The sequence below is a fragment of the Parambassis ranga genome, chromosome 1, assembly GCF_900634625.1.
Source record: "Parambassis ranga chromosome 1, fParRan2.1, whole genome shotgun sequence".
In the NCBI taxonomy this organism is placed as follows: Eukaryota; Metazoa; Chordata; class Actinopteri; family Ambassidae; genus Parambassis; species Parambassis ranga.
The window spans coordinates 22,042,150-22,055,602 of record NC_041022.1 but is presented as its reverse complement, the minus strand read 5'-3'; the positions used below and the strand labels follow the sequence as shown (position 1 = coordinate 22,055,602).

The 13,453-nt window shown below is 42.5% G+C and overlaps 1 protein-coding gene across 1 annotated transcript; it reads right to left on the bottom strand.

Moving 5' to 3' along the window:
* Window positions 1-440: 440 nt before the first annotated feature.
* LOC114438595 (protocadherin Fat 4-like) lies at window positions 441-12,550 on the bottom strand. Its single transcript, XM_028410073.1, has 28 exons — window positions 12,423-12,550; window positions 11,224-11,295; window positions 10,965-11,128; window positions 10,790-10,837; window positions 10,617-10,706; window positions 10,428-10,514; window positions 10,011-10,118; window positions 9,811-9,924; window positions 9,635-9,728; window positions 9,425-9,543; window positions 9,151-9,324; window positions 8,902-9,030; window positions 8,554-8,709; window positions 7,979-8,159; window positions 7,366-7,499; window positions 6,291-7,241; window positions 6,079-6,204; window positions 5,735-5,986; window positions 5,480-5,578; window positions 5,215-5,387; window positions 4,539-4,690; window positions 4,154-4,461; window positions 3,854-3,964; window positions 3,247-3,438; window positions 2,999-3,096; window positions 2,760-2,921; window positions 2,415-2,600; window positions 441-1,133 (listed from the first exon to the last, which is right to left on the bottom strand). Exons 1-28 carry the CDS (start codon window positions 12,499-12,501, stop codon window positions 1,046-1,048), a joined length of 4,647 nt encoding a protein of 1,548 aa, XP_028265874.1. The 5' UTR covers window positions 12,502-12,550; the 3' UTR covers window positions 441-1,045.
* Window positions 12,551-13,453: the final 903 nt, after the last annotated feature.

The following is a 13,453-nucleotide window of genomic DNA, read 5'->3' as shown; positions in this document are numbered from 1 at the left end:
AACCTGTTCCTCCCAGTTTATGGTTTGAAATAAAATCTGTTCCACATGGGTCCATTTTTTTACTCACCTATTGGACTTCCAGTAACAAAACAGACACAAATGGATACAAGAACAAAACAAGTCCAGATCTCACCACCGGTGTCCATATTGGTTCAGTTGTGTTTTGTACTAAGCCTGCTGAGAGTCTCAGTACAGTGTCACTCAGTAGAAGCAGCTTAGAGTGATTTGATTTTCCTACATGCTAATATTCTGAATGGTAAACGTGTGGTAATTTTATGCCTCGGCTCATTGACATCAACTTCACAGCTTATCCGATGTGAGGAAAAATTAAATCACACCTTGCTGAACTTCTTTGTCCACCTGAGTGTCTTAACTAAAGCATCTGGGACGTGGGGGGAAAGAAGAAATGGGAATAACCAGGTGTCTCTCAAACAGGCTCATATTTTTTCCAGCTTTTTTATTATATATTATATGTATTATATCTTATATATATATATATATATATATATATAATAAATCCACAGGTCACTACCATAAAGCCACCAAGACTAAACAAGAGGAACAGTTGAAAACACTATTAGAGAACAAAAACAACACTGATGTGACACCAGAGGGCGTCATGTGACAGAGCTCAAACATGTTCATTTAAAAATGGCTTTTTCATAACAGTGCTGCTGCATATGTACACAGTACTGAGGTACATGGACCTGCTTTTAGGTAATAAATACACACCCCAGTTAAGTTTGTATTGTGGCTGCTGTTACACATGTATGACAAGCAGCACGTGAACTCATTATTATTATTATTAACCCAAAACCATCACTCAAGAAGAATTTATTAAATTTCACTTTTAGAAGAATAAATAATTTGAGGAGCAACAACACATGAGCTTTTTGTAGTGGTTTTCATAGGTGGTGGTTGTTTCCATCTGCTTGAAGAATGTTGAAAAATGACAAGAACAGTCTGTGGTGCTGTTCCTGATAAACATCTTTTATCACAGAATTATATTTAAATGTGTATTTTTTCTGTTGTTGTTCTGCAGACTTCAAACAGAAAGCTGAATGTCTTTGCCAAAGTTAATGCCAAAGTCTAAGCTCATCCGGTCAGAGTCCTGGGTATCCTTCCTCTTGAACCTGGCAGCACAAACACATGATTACAGTTAGGGAAAAAGTGATTTGAAGTTTGCCCAATAACACAGAATTGATCATTCTATATTTTTAAAAGGTTATACATCAATTCACATTTTCATGAATGAAGAAAGTTGATCCTCCATCAATCAGCCAGATTCCCAGGTGTATGTTATACAGGTAAGGGGCTGACACTGGGAGCCCTCTCAGCTCCTTACCTGTATAAAAGACTCCTGTCCACTGTCCTGGCCAAGACCAAAGAGCTTTCCAAGGTTGTCAGGGACAGGACTGTGGACCTACACAAGGCTGGAATGGACTAAAGACCATCACCAAGCAGCTGGGTGGGAAGGTGACAACAGCTGGTGCATATATAATATTCACAAATGGAAGAAATATAAAATAACTGCCTCCCTCAGTCTGCAGCTCCATGCAAGATCTCACCTCTTGGAGTTTCAGTGATAATGAGAATAAATACTCGGGAGGAACCTGTCAATGATCTCAAGGCAGCTGGGACCACAGTCGCCAAGAAAACAGTTGGGAACATGCTCTGCTCAAGAAAGCACATGTACTGAAGTTTGCCACTGAACATCTGAATGATTCAGAGGAGGACTGGCTGAAAGTGTTGTGGTCAGATGAGACCAAAATCCAGCTCTTTGGCATCAACTCAATTCAACTTGTTTGGAGGAGGAATGCTGCTTATGACTCCAAGAACACCATCCCCACTATTAAACATGGAGGTGGAAACATTATGCATTGGGTGTACTGCACTGCATCACAGGGAGGGTGGATGGGGTTATGTACCATCAAGTGAGAACCTCCTTTCCTCAGGCAGGGCATTAACCTGGGCGGTGGGTGGGTATTCCAGCACGACAATGATTCAAAACACACAGCCAAGGCAACAAAGGATTGATCAAGAAGAAGCATATTAAGGTTTTGGAATGGCCTAGTTAGTCCCCAGACCTTAATCCAATAGAAAATCTGTGAAGGTTCGAGTTGACAAACATTACCCACAAAACATTAATGACTTGGAGAGGATCTGCAAAGATGAATGGTACAAAATCCCCCCTGACATGTGTGCAGAGCACACATGTCAGAGTCTGACCTCTGTGATTGATTAAAATACATTTTTTTTGTTTTTGTTTGTCTCTCGCTGTTCAAATAAACCTACTATTGAAATTATAGACTCATCATTTCTTTGTTAGTGGGCAAATTTAAAAAATCATCGACCCTTACTGTATCACAGTTAGAAGGTTAGCTTCCACCACCCCATCAGATGCCCAGTCTCACCTGATGATCAGTGTGGAAGTGATAATCAATCCCAGCATGCTCAGACCCAAAAGGACACCCAGAGCGATGACCACAGCCTGGTCAGAGGAGGACGTCTCAGGCTTCGTCTCAATGTCAAAATGAAGCCCCTCACCAAACACCAGGGTTAGCTCTGCCATCACAGCAGCTGACTGGCTCTGCAGTCTCCTGGTGGATCAGACAGACGGTGTTTGATTCAACTCAAGGAACTGGTTAGGTACTTAAGCATTAAAAAATCTTAACTTATCAAATGTGTTACAACTTTAAATATCTTTCAAAGAAATGGTCGATTGATGGACAGATGATTAGTACCATCTGGACTCTTACTTTATGACTTCCTCAGAGGAAACAGCTTCCCCTCCATCCACAGCAACAAAGCTGACCAAAGTCCTGACAGACTCCCTCAGCATTCTGGACTCGGGGGTTCCTCCGTTAGCACTGGACACCTGGATGATGTTCACAGTCCATCCCAGAGCTTTACCCAAAGACCTGAGTGGATACAAACATAAATTATAGCAAATACATTTGTAAAATAAATCGGAAAATGATTGTAATCATTGTCTTACTTCTCCAGCTCAGGAACCTTTTTCTCCACAGTGTTAGCAGGCCGATTAAGTGAGATAATCACCAGGTTACTGCTGCTTGCACTTCCCTGAACCGCCACCTGGGGGCAGAGAAGAGATCGTTCCATGTTAATCTGTTCACTGCTCAGTAGATTTTGCATCCTGAGTGGATACATTTGCAGAACTACCTGAAACCTGAATGTCTTAGTGTTATTTAGCATGCACATGTCTCATTTTGGTTTGCCTCCCACCTCCACCCTGGCTGTAGCAGACAGTCCTCTGGGGTCCGTAGCTTTCACCTCCACTGCAGCTGTCTGTCCTGCCAGGCCTGCCGCTGAAACCACGTACACCAGACCTGAGGATAGCTCCACGTCAAAGTGAGAACTTCCTCCTGACAGGCTGTAGACCAGCTGACCCTCCTCTCCAACATCCGGGTCTGAAGCCTGGAGGGGCCATGGTAAAAAAATAAAAAATGAAAAACAAATGAAACATTCTTCTTTGGCTACAGATGAATGTTACATAATGTGCTTTCTTTTTTTTAATTAAATGTGCTTAGACTGTCAGCAAAAGGAGCAACCCAATGGCAACACATTCAAATTAAAATCATTAAAACTGCATAACTTTGTCATTTCAAATGTTTTCAGTGCTGATAGGCTCCCCTCTGATAGGACGGATCTGTTCCCTCCAGCTTCTTTATGATGTTGCATATCTCACAGCAGCTCACTGACACATTAACCACACAGCAGTTCAAAGTACACACCTATCCTTGATAACTGCGACAATAATCATACAACAGATTCTCGACATAGTATCAATATTTCCTGATACATGGAAGTGATAGAAGCTGGATGTGTTCACCTTGACGTAGATGATGGGGGTTTTGTACGGGGCGATGCTGAACACAGAGGCTTTGTAAACCTCAGGGGGAAACTGCGGAGGCTCATTCACGTCCTCCACCTGAACTCTGACCTGAGACAGAAAAAACAGTCACAATACATCAGCCTGTTCATACCACATGAAGACTGGAGGTTCATCCACCCTGCTGTGGCCAAATGACCCCACCCATTAGCTCATGCTAACCATATACATTTAAGCGTAGCATGCATTTTTCAGTCAGAGAATGTCATTGTTAAAAAAGCTGCATTTTACAGGACGGACCACCGCTGTTGCTGATGTCGGGGGGCTCCGTGTGTCCACAGCCTCCACCTCCAGGATGTACCACTCCTGCTTTTCTCTGTCCAGCTGTGCTGTGGTCATGATAGCTCCATTGGCATCGACAGAGAACAGGTCAGCGTGTGTTTTCAGTGCATAGGTGACTTTGTAAATGTTGCTTCCTGCTGAGGCAAAGACCCTCCCCACAAGCACCCCCGCCGGCTGGTTCTCAGGCAGGCTGAAGTTGTAAGAGGAGCTCTGGAAGGCCACATTCTCCACCAGACTGACAACCCTCAGATTCACCACCACAGCAGCTGCATGAAACCATAAAAACATGCTAACACTGATAGTTTACCCTTTAAAAGGTGACACCAGATGCCACCACACTGACCTGTGGAGTTGAGAGGAGGCTGGCCATGGTCTTTGGCCATGGCAGTCAGCTGCAGAGTGGTGTCTTCTGTTATGTCAGAAAGGTCAGAGGTCAAAGTCACTTCCCCACTCTCACTGTTTAAGGCCAAATATGGAGAACTTCCTTCAGAAAATCTACAAAAAAAATACAGATACAGTTAACAAGGACATTATGTAATCAAACCATAATGCTAATTATTTGCAGAGCTAGAGTCAAGTTAAGTCAAGTCAAGTCAAGTCAAGTCAGCTTTATTGTCAACTCTGCTATATGTGCTGAACATACAGAGAATCGAAATTGCGTTACTCTTCACTCCGCAACATATAACATGTAACTAAAAACTAAAGATAAATATAAAGTGTAAAAAAATGTACCTACAATGAGGCACACACAAAATACAAGGCACATAATGAAGGCACAATGCAGTAAGAGTGCAAAAGATGTATAGTGCAAGTCAGTGCAGTTGGCATAATATAAACAGGAATGGTTTAACTTATAACAGCTTATTGAGACTGGTATGAGAGTGCAAAAGATGCAATGGTGCAAGTCAGTGCAGTTGGCATAATGTAACAGTCCAGGAATAGTTTAAGTTATAGCAGCTTATATGAGACTGGTGTGACATGACAGGGTCTTAGCTGCTGCTGAGTTGACACAAACTGACCTGTAGGTGATGAGCGCGTTGTTCCCGATGTCTTGGTCAGTGGCGGACATCGTCAGCAGCAGCTTCCCTTTCTCTGCGTCTTTCAGCAGGATGCTGCTGACGTACCTGCTGGAGCTGAACTCAGGTCTGTTATCGTTGACGTCAATGAGGCTCACTCTGATGGTGGTGGTGTTCTGGATTGTGTAAATTTCAGTAATGAGACACACATTGTGATAGTCTGGAAGAGTCCAGTCATCATTACACTCCTCCCAGCTGCATCTCTTACCTGCCTCTGTGGGGTGCCTTTGTCTGAAGCCCTAACAACCAGGTCGTAACTGTCCCTCCTCTCACGATCCAAATCCCCAACAGCGAGCAACATCCCATCCTGCAATACAACACATGAAAACAACATTCTGTACACTAAGGCCTAGACGATTCATGCATTTGTGTTGACAAAAGTGACAATTTGTGACAGTCTGGGATCAATTTTCCAATCAGGCCTATTGACAAAATTGCTAAATGAATCATTTATGTTCCTCACCTCTCTGAATTTGAAGAGCGGGTGTGGAGAGCTGAGGGAGACGGTGACTTCTCCATTGAGCCCGAGGTCAGCGTCAGTGGGCACAATGGCAAAGACTTCTCTTGGAGTTTCCTCCGAGTAGTGGCCCTCTGGGATCTGCAGGGGGTCAGGGATGCTGGGGAACTGTGGAGCGTTGTCATTGTAGTCCAGGACGGTGATGTTGAGCTGAGCTGTGGATCTCAGACCGTCAGTGACATGATCCACTGCCACAACCTGAACACACACAAACAGAAAACAACACTAAATCAGCAAGAACAAATGGAACATACAAAAACAGGAAGTAGAATCATTCTGTTCAAACATACCTGTAGTATGTAATTGTCCTTTGTCTCTCTGTCCAAAGTGGCGCCTGTCTTCAGTGAGACAACACCCTGTTTGTTGATGTCAAAGGTATCACTGGTATAGATGAAGTAACCATTGGAGAATCCACCCTGAGGAAGAGGAAATGTTTTAAAAATATCTCAGTTTCACCGTCAGCCCTTCATCAGTGACAAAAGAAGCAGCTGATGTAGCTCACCTCATCCTTGTCAGTGACCTCCAGGGTCAGGATGGATGCACCACCTGCCAGGTTCTCAGAGACAGCCACATCATAGCTTTCTGTACTGAACTCAGGTGGGCTGTTGTTCACATCCTTCACCTTCACCACAACAGAGGTGTTTGCAACCATATAGGGATCCCCACCATCAAAGGCCTGAACCTTCAGAGTGTACTCCTTCACCTCGCTGTAGTCCAAAAGCTGGGCCAGCTGCAGGATCCCACTGGAAGCCTCCAACTGAAAAGTAGCTGGGTCTGATGAGGGGCTTTGATGGAAGATGCTGTACCTCACTCTCCCATTTGCACCTTCATCAGGATCCACAGCTAATAGAGTGAGCAAGCTTGCTCCAACCACCTCTGTTTCTAAGACTTCAATCTGATACCCAGCCTCAGTGAACTTTGGACCATTGTCATTGATGTCAGACACATGGACCAGCAGGGTGGCTGTGGCAGACCTGGCTGGACGACCCTGGTCTTCAGCCACTACCTGTAGATTATACTGTGCCTCAGTCTCCCTGTCTAGTGCTCCAGCCACACTGACGATCCCAGACACAGGATCAATGGAGAACTTTCCCTCTCCTCCTCTCAGTGAGTATCTGATCTCCTTGTTGAAGCCACTGTCTTTGTCTGTAGCTTGAACTACCGTCACATTGGTTCCTGGCTCTGCATCCTCAGGGACAGACTTTGTGACAGAACTTGGTGCAAAAACAGGGCTGTTATCATTGACGTCAGTGACTTCAACCTCCACAACTGCTCGGTCAGTGTTGACACCATCTGAGATGGTGATTTCCACAGAGTAGTGGTGTGGGGCCTCGTCATAGTCCAGCTTCTGTTTTGTGGTTAAATCACCAGTGGAGGAGATTGCAAAGTTGTCAGATTCTTTCTCAACTCGTAGAGTCACAGGGCTCTCAGCAGGTATAGCGAGGAAGTCGACCTAAAAATTCAGAATGTGACTGAATGTTAACATGATTGAGTAGACGGTGTTTAATGTCAGCTGATTTGTAGAATCACCACTGAGGCTTGGTCATAAAACTTCATATTACATGAGAGAAACTTACCCTAAGAATGGTAACACCGGGGTCTTGCTCCTCCTTTACAGTGCCTGTGTAAATCTTTTGTAAAAACTGAGGTTTTGAGGAACCTGGGGCACGAATGTTCACCTGTGCTGAAGACGACCGGGATATGCTGCCCCCTGGAGGAAAGGAAGGATAGACAATGACACAGTGTGATACAGCTGCAGTCAGTGCCTGCTTACTCTGGTGCCGATATTTAGATAACTTTCCAACAGTCTTAGTGTGCTTCAAGAAAACTAGGTTTTATAGTGTCAGACGACATCTGTGGTCCTCATCTTTTTACGCGAGGAACCTTTTGGCTGTAATGAGCGGCTTTCTTTAAACTAATACATCTGTGGTGTTTTAACAGTTATTAAAGTTAGTAGGCGCAGGTTTTTAGATACTGTTGGAAACCACCACAACAAATTATTTTGTGAAGCATACTAGCCACTCTAATGTTTCTATGAACTAAAACATCCATAAAATATGGCTAAATGTGAAGTAATTGATGTTACAGAGCCAACAAATACTCTGTGAAAGTGGAACATTATTGACTGTGGGACTGAACGAACAGGCTAAATAATCACATGAATAATCACATGAATTACAGCAAATCTACCGTCTCTGGCTGTTATGTAGAGAGGGAACTCCAAAATCTTGTTTTCCTGTAGAGGGATGGTCTCCGCCAGTGAGATCTCTCCGGTGTTTTCATCCATTGAGAAGTATCTTTCATTGTTGCCGAAGTCAATAGTGTACTTGATCTGCCCATTGACACCATCATCAGGATCCTCTGCCAACACCTTTGAGTTATATATTACAAATGTCCATCAGATCACATACCAAAACACAAACACAGTATCCCGGGATACAATGGTTATGTAATGGCAGACTTTAGCAATCACACACTAGATCTGTTAAAGTGTACAACTCCAGGTTTTATATGGCAGGTGGGTGTGTCCTGAATCTGAACTAATCTGAAGTAAAGGGTTAAAAGAAAGGATCCTTAAAACGTATCCTGAACAAGCTTCTACTGGAAGTGATCACAAGTTTAAATGGAAAGCCTGTCATAACAACTTAAACAGTGCCCATTCCCTTTAAATTGTGTAGCTGACAAACAGAAAGTAAATTATTTGAAACAAATTGTAATATATGATGTTAAAGAAAACATCTATTAAAAATCTAGCCACAAATTACCTGGACTAGCAACATTCCCACAGTCTGATTTGCAAACACTTTCCCCTCGTACACACTGCTGGTGAATGTGGGATTATTGTCGTTCTCATCCAGAAGAGTCACACTGACTTGTGCGGTCACAGCATTGTTGGCTGGATCTCTCTCCCTTGCTTCGATCTTTAAGTCAAGAAGGAAAGACAAAAAACAGTACATGTTGCAGTGTAGGTCCAGTAAACACTGGCTCCTGCTCTGTCACTCTCAAACAAGGAAGTAAAGGTAAAAGAGTACAAGAAAAACATACGAGGCTGACGAACATATTGTAAAGACCGGGTCTGCTGGGTAACAATAATATAACATTTTCTGATTTACCTGAAATGTGATCTTTTCAGTGGCCTCTCTGTCCAGAGCTGTGGAGTTTTTCACTCTGACTGTCCCATCAGAGCTGATTGAGAAAGGAGCAGATTCCGGGACAATCTGCAGAGTTCCCACAAATCCTCCCTGCACAACAGATACACAGATAGGAAGGCATACGCTGAAATTATGTAACCTTAACAGGAGAGAGAGGGGCTTACTGACAGCACTCTCACTAAACATCATGCAGTTTTAAGCTCGGTCTACCTGGTCCAGGTCAGTGACCACAGTTTTAAACACAACAGTGTCAACAGGAGAGTTTTCCAGAAGTGTTACAGAGTAGCTGGCCTGATCAAACTCTGGAACGTTATCATTCACATCCTCAACAGTGACGGACACCACAGCCACAGCCGTCTTCAGACTGTCGTCTGTTTGAGCTGCCTGCAGAGAGGGACAGAGTATTTATGTGGTAAACTATGATCACAGACACTGAAATTCAGTAAAATACATTTGCCGAAGTCTTCCTGAATCATTAAGATACCTTGATATAAACAGAGATCAGGCTGCTGTCCATCTCCTCTCTGTCGATGGCGGTCACCACAGACAGAACTCCACTGCTGGTGTCAATGCCAAAGTTTCTCTCATACTTTTCTGGAGACACTATACAAACGGGTTTTTCATGGTTTAGGCCTATTTATGTATATATATTTAAAAAATTGTTCATGTTTTCTTCTCAAAGATGATTATTTACCACTAGTGATGCTGTAAGTTAACGTCATGTTGATCCCAGTGTCCCCATCCTGAGCCTTTATTGCTTCTGGCTGAATGGTGCGGAAAACTCCGGCCTGATTTACAAAACACAAAATTTAAAACTCACTCACTATCATTCAGATTCAGTCATGTCAAAATGAAAGCACAAAGACTCACCTGATTTTCTGGAATAAAGGCATGGTACAGACTGTGGCTGAAAAAGGGGTTCAAGTTGTCAAAGTCCTCCACATCGATCACCACAGATGCCGTGTCACTCAGCCCCCAGTTATCCTGCAGTCACACACACTCACACTCATTACAACAGTCACAGTGCCTCTCCTGTTCTGGTATGTTGTGTGAGTACATGTTGCACCTACCTGGGCTGTCACTGTGAAGTTGTACTTTTTGACTTGATTGTAGTTCAAACGTCTTTTCAAAATAAAAGCCCCTGAGTTGATCAAAACAAAGGCCTCTGAAGGTGGTTCCTAACAAAAGAACGTGTCCATCAAAATCAATTCACTTCAATGTTATTTATTTATATAGCACCTTTCACAAAACGGTGGTGGTGTTGAGGAGGTGGGGGAACTGCTCAGTGGATCATGTTTCTGTCCCCCAGCAGCATAGGCCTTAGAGTAGGACTACGAGTTAGTCAGCCTGTTCTGCCTGTTCTACTCACACAGAATATTATTACTCATACACTAAACACTAAAAACCCTGATTGACCTTTTTCTGCCTGCACTTGGATAAACGGTAACATTTGTTGCAGCTTTTTAAAACACGGCACATGTTATTACCATGGAATATGTCACTCTGTTGTTTGCTGCAGTGCTGTCTGCATCCACAGCTTTCACTCGAAGAACCTCTGTGTCCACACTTTGAGTCTGAAAGAAGACAAGACTAAATGAAACACTCACATTAAATTTAGTCACATCCCTGTTCCTCTGAAAGCAATGTTGTGTATCATCCCTATTTAAAAGATTCACCTCAGAGACAGTGGTGGCATAGTGCGTCTTTTCAAATATTGGACTGTTGTCATTGAGATCGTTGATTTTGAGTGTCCGAGTATTGTTGTACTGTAAAAGTAAACACACCATTTCATTTATTTCTGTTTCTAGTTTTACTGCTTACTAAGTGAAGCTTTGGAAAATGTACCCACCTTAATAACACCACCACACATGATAGAATAATACAAGGTGCTGTCACTCTAAAAAAAACAGGAGCATAGTATGTTATTTGTATAATCAGACAAACTGCTGCACATAAAATAATATAAACATAATGATATTATACATAATATATAACATCTGTGAGACAGATCTGCAGCAACTCACAGACGCCAGCGTATCTGCATCCAGTGGCTTCTTGGTGTGAACAGTTGCGCTGGTGTCCCCGGGTGTGAAGCTCAGCTCCAGGTATTCAAGGTGGACAGGAAAGAGGTATGGCACCAGCTTCACTATGCTGCCTGCTTCAATACCACTCACCAGCTCTACATCCCCTGTAGCACCATGGGTCAAGAGGACAGAATAAACCTCACAGGTGATGGACATAGGAATGGTATGACTCATCATTAGACGTTTAAAGGGACGTTACCTGTGTATCCTTCATCAACTGCACCCACATGCAGAGAATCGCTCACCCCAGCACAATTTATGGTTGAAGTACCTTAAGAAACAGACACAATACAGAAGAAACATTAGAGTAGGATGGCTAAAAGTAATCCCTTGATAGCTTGCCTGGTATAAGGCCCTGTGTTTCTGTAGTCTCGCTGTAAAAAGCACTATGCAAATAAAATGGAATTAAATGTTGCATGGTTGAATTTGGTCCAACAGCAGAAGAGTGGTGCTCAGCCAGAAGGGAACCATCAGGCAGACTCAACAAAGTGACGGAAACATTTCCAAAGTTCAAGCCATCAGACTGATCTTCTCTGTGATAGGCACATTGCTACATGTGCTACATTTGCTAGATTATTTCTTATTATTAATTGTGATAATATTTATTTGTCAAGTTTGCACAATATTAAATATAAGTGTCTTCATTTGGTGTGTTGCATTAACTGAGAGACCAGGAACTAAAACAAAATATACTCAGATGACTCTATTAAGACTATATTATGATATACAACTGCATTATTGTGTTGGCTTATCAGCAGCTGCCAAAGCGGCGGCACATCATATATTTTCATTTGAAGGTTAAAACAATAAAGTGGAATAAAAGTGCAATACATAAAAAAATGTCCCTTAAATCTCTTACTACTGGATGCAGATTCATGGCCTTGGCCGCCTTACAATAGCCAGTACATTTTGTTCGAGAGTTGCCCACGACTGTTGTTGCCATGACTCTTTGGTTGTTTATCAGTGCATAAATGCTGTTTTTTATTGTACAGTGTGTCATGTTATCCACACTGGACTTTGAAAGGCTGAATCTTAAATCTTAGGGGTGTGATATGGGTATTGATTACCAGGTAAAATAAGGCATAAAATCACTTCTGTTGTTAGAGAGTTAAGTTTAAAAACAGCTTGGTCACAGCTGGAACAATGTGTGACTGATACACAATGTGTGTCTAAGCACAGATCTAACCATAATATCTATTTTGGGTAAAATCATTAAATGATTTACAAGAACAGATTTGAACACAGAAACGTGCCTGTATGTGTCTACTGACAATTTTCAAAACGATTTCTGGATTTCTGTAAACAATCCTTAACTGTAGCTGAAATCTAACAGCCCTGTTCCTCCCAGTTTATGGTTTGAAATAAAATCTGTTCCACATGGGTCCATTTTTTACTCACCTATTGGACTTCCAGTACCGAAACAGACACAAATGCATACAAGAACAAAACAAGTCCAGATCTCACCACCGGTGTCCATATTGGTTCAGTTGTAAGCCTGAAAACCAACAGTGATCTGATCACCTGAGTTAAGAAGTGTGTGTGGTTTACCTCACCCTCCTTCCCAGCAATCTTGTTTTATGGCAGGTTGTAAAGCGTTCAAGGTTTCACTCATGGTGGACTGTACCAAAGATGAGAGCCAGGTTTCATTTCCCCTTAAACGGTGTGAGTACATTCAGCAGTTGATACTCTGATATATTGAATATTCAAACAAATCTTGTTAGATACACACTTAAATATTAAATCCAAATCGAATCTTTTTTTTCCATCTGAATATAATTGTTAAATCTAAGTGTTAAGATGCTTGGTGAACTTAATACACTGATCAAAAGAATATGGAAGGGAGTCTTCATTGAATGAATCTTCATTCATTACATATTGGAATAAGTTGAGAACAAAATAACATAAAAATGATCAATATCATCAAAATTATTAACCCATGGAGGTCTGGATTTGGAACCATATAAGAACAAGCCCCACTTGTGGACGTCGGGCCTCAGCTCTCATTGATGTGCCATCCTGGATGAGCTGCACTACCTGAGCAGCTTCTGTGGGTTGTAGACACTGCCTCATGCTACCTCTAGGGCTGAGAGCACTGACAAAATGCAAAAGTGATCAAACTTTAAGAAGTAATAGAAATTAACCCACTTTGTCACGTTGAACAACAAAAATATAAGGAACCAAATGGGAGCCAAAAGAGCCTGCTCTTTTTAGTGAGCCGAACCATAAGAACCTCCTTTCTTTAAACAGCCCATCACTATGGACTATATCCTGCTTCGCCTTCAGCTGTGTGGGAAGCAGTACACTCTTGTTCATTTGTCACGCAGTGGCGGTTTTAGACACGGGCAGACCGGGCGGTCACCTGGGGCGGCATCACACATGGGGCGGCATCACACAGTTGGAAAATATATCATCTGCGCCGCGATCTGTAT

Bases quoted from the DNA above. Each gene is read 5' to 3' on its own strand.
- LOC114438595 (XM_028410073.1), bottom strand. From the start codon at position 12,501: ATGGACACCGGTGGTGAGATCTGGACTTGTTTTGTTCTTGTATGCATT. The intron at 8,710-8,901 runs GTAAATCAGAAA...CTTGACTTAAAG, and splicing joins CTGAAAAGATCACATTTCAG to ATCGAAGCAAGGGAGAGAGA. The intron at 7,242-7,365 runs GTAAGTTTCTCT...CTGAATTTTTAG, and splicing joins CCGGTGTTACCATTCTTAGG to GTCGACTTCCTCGCTATACC.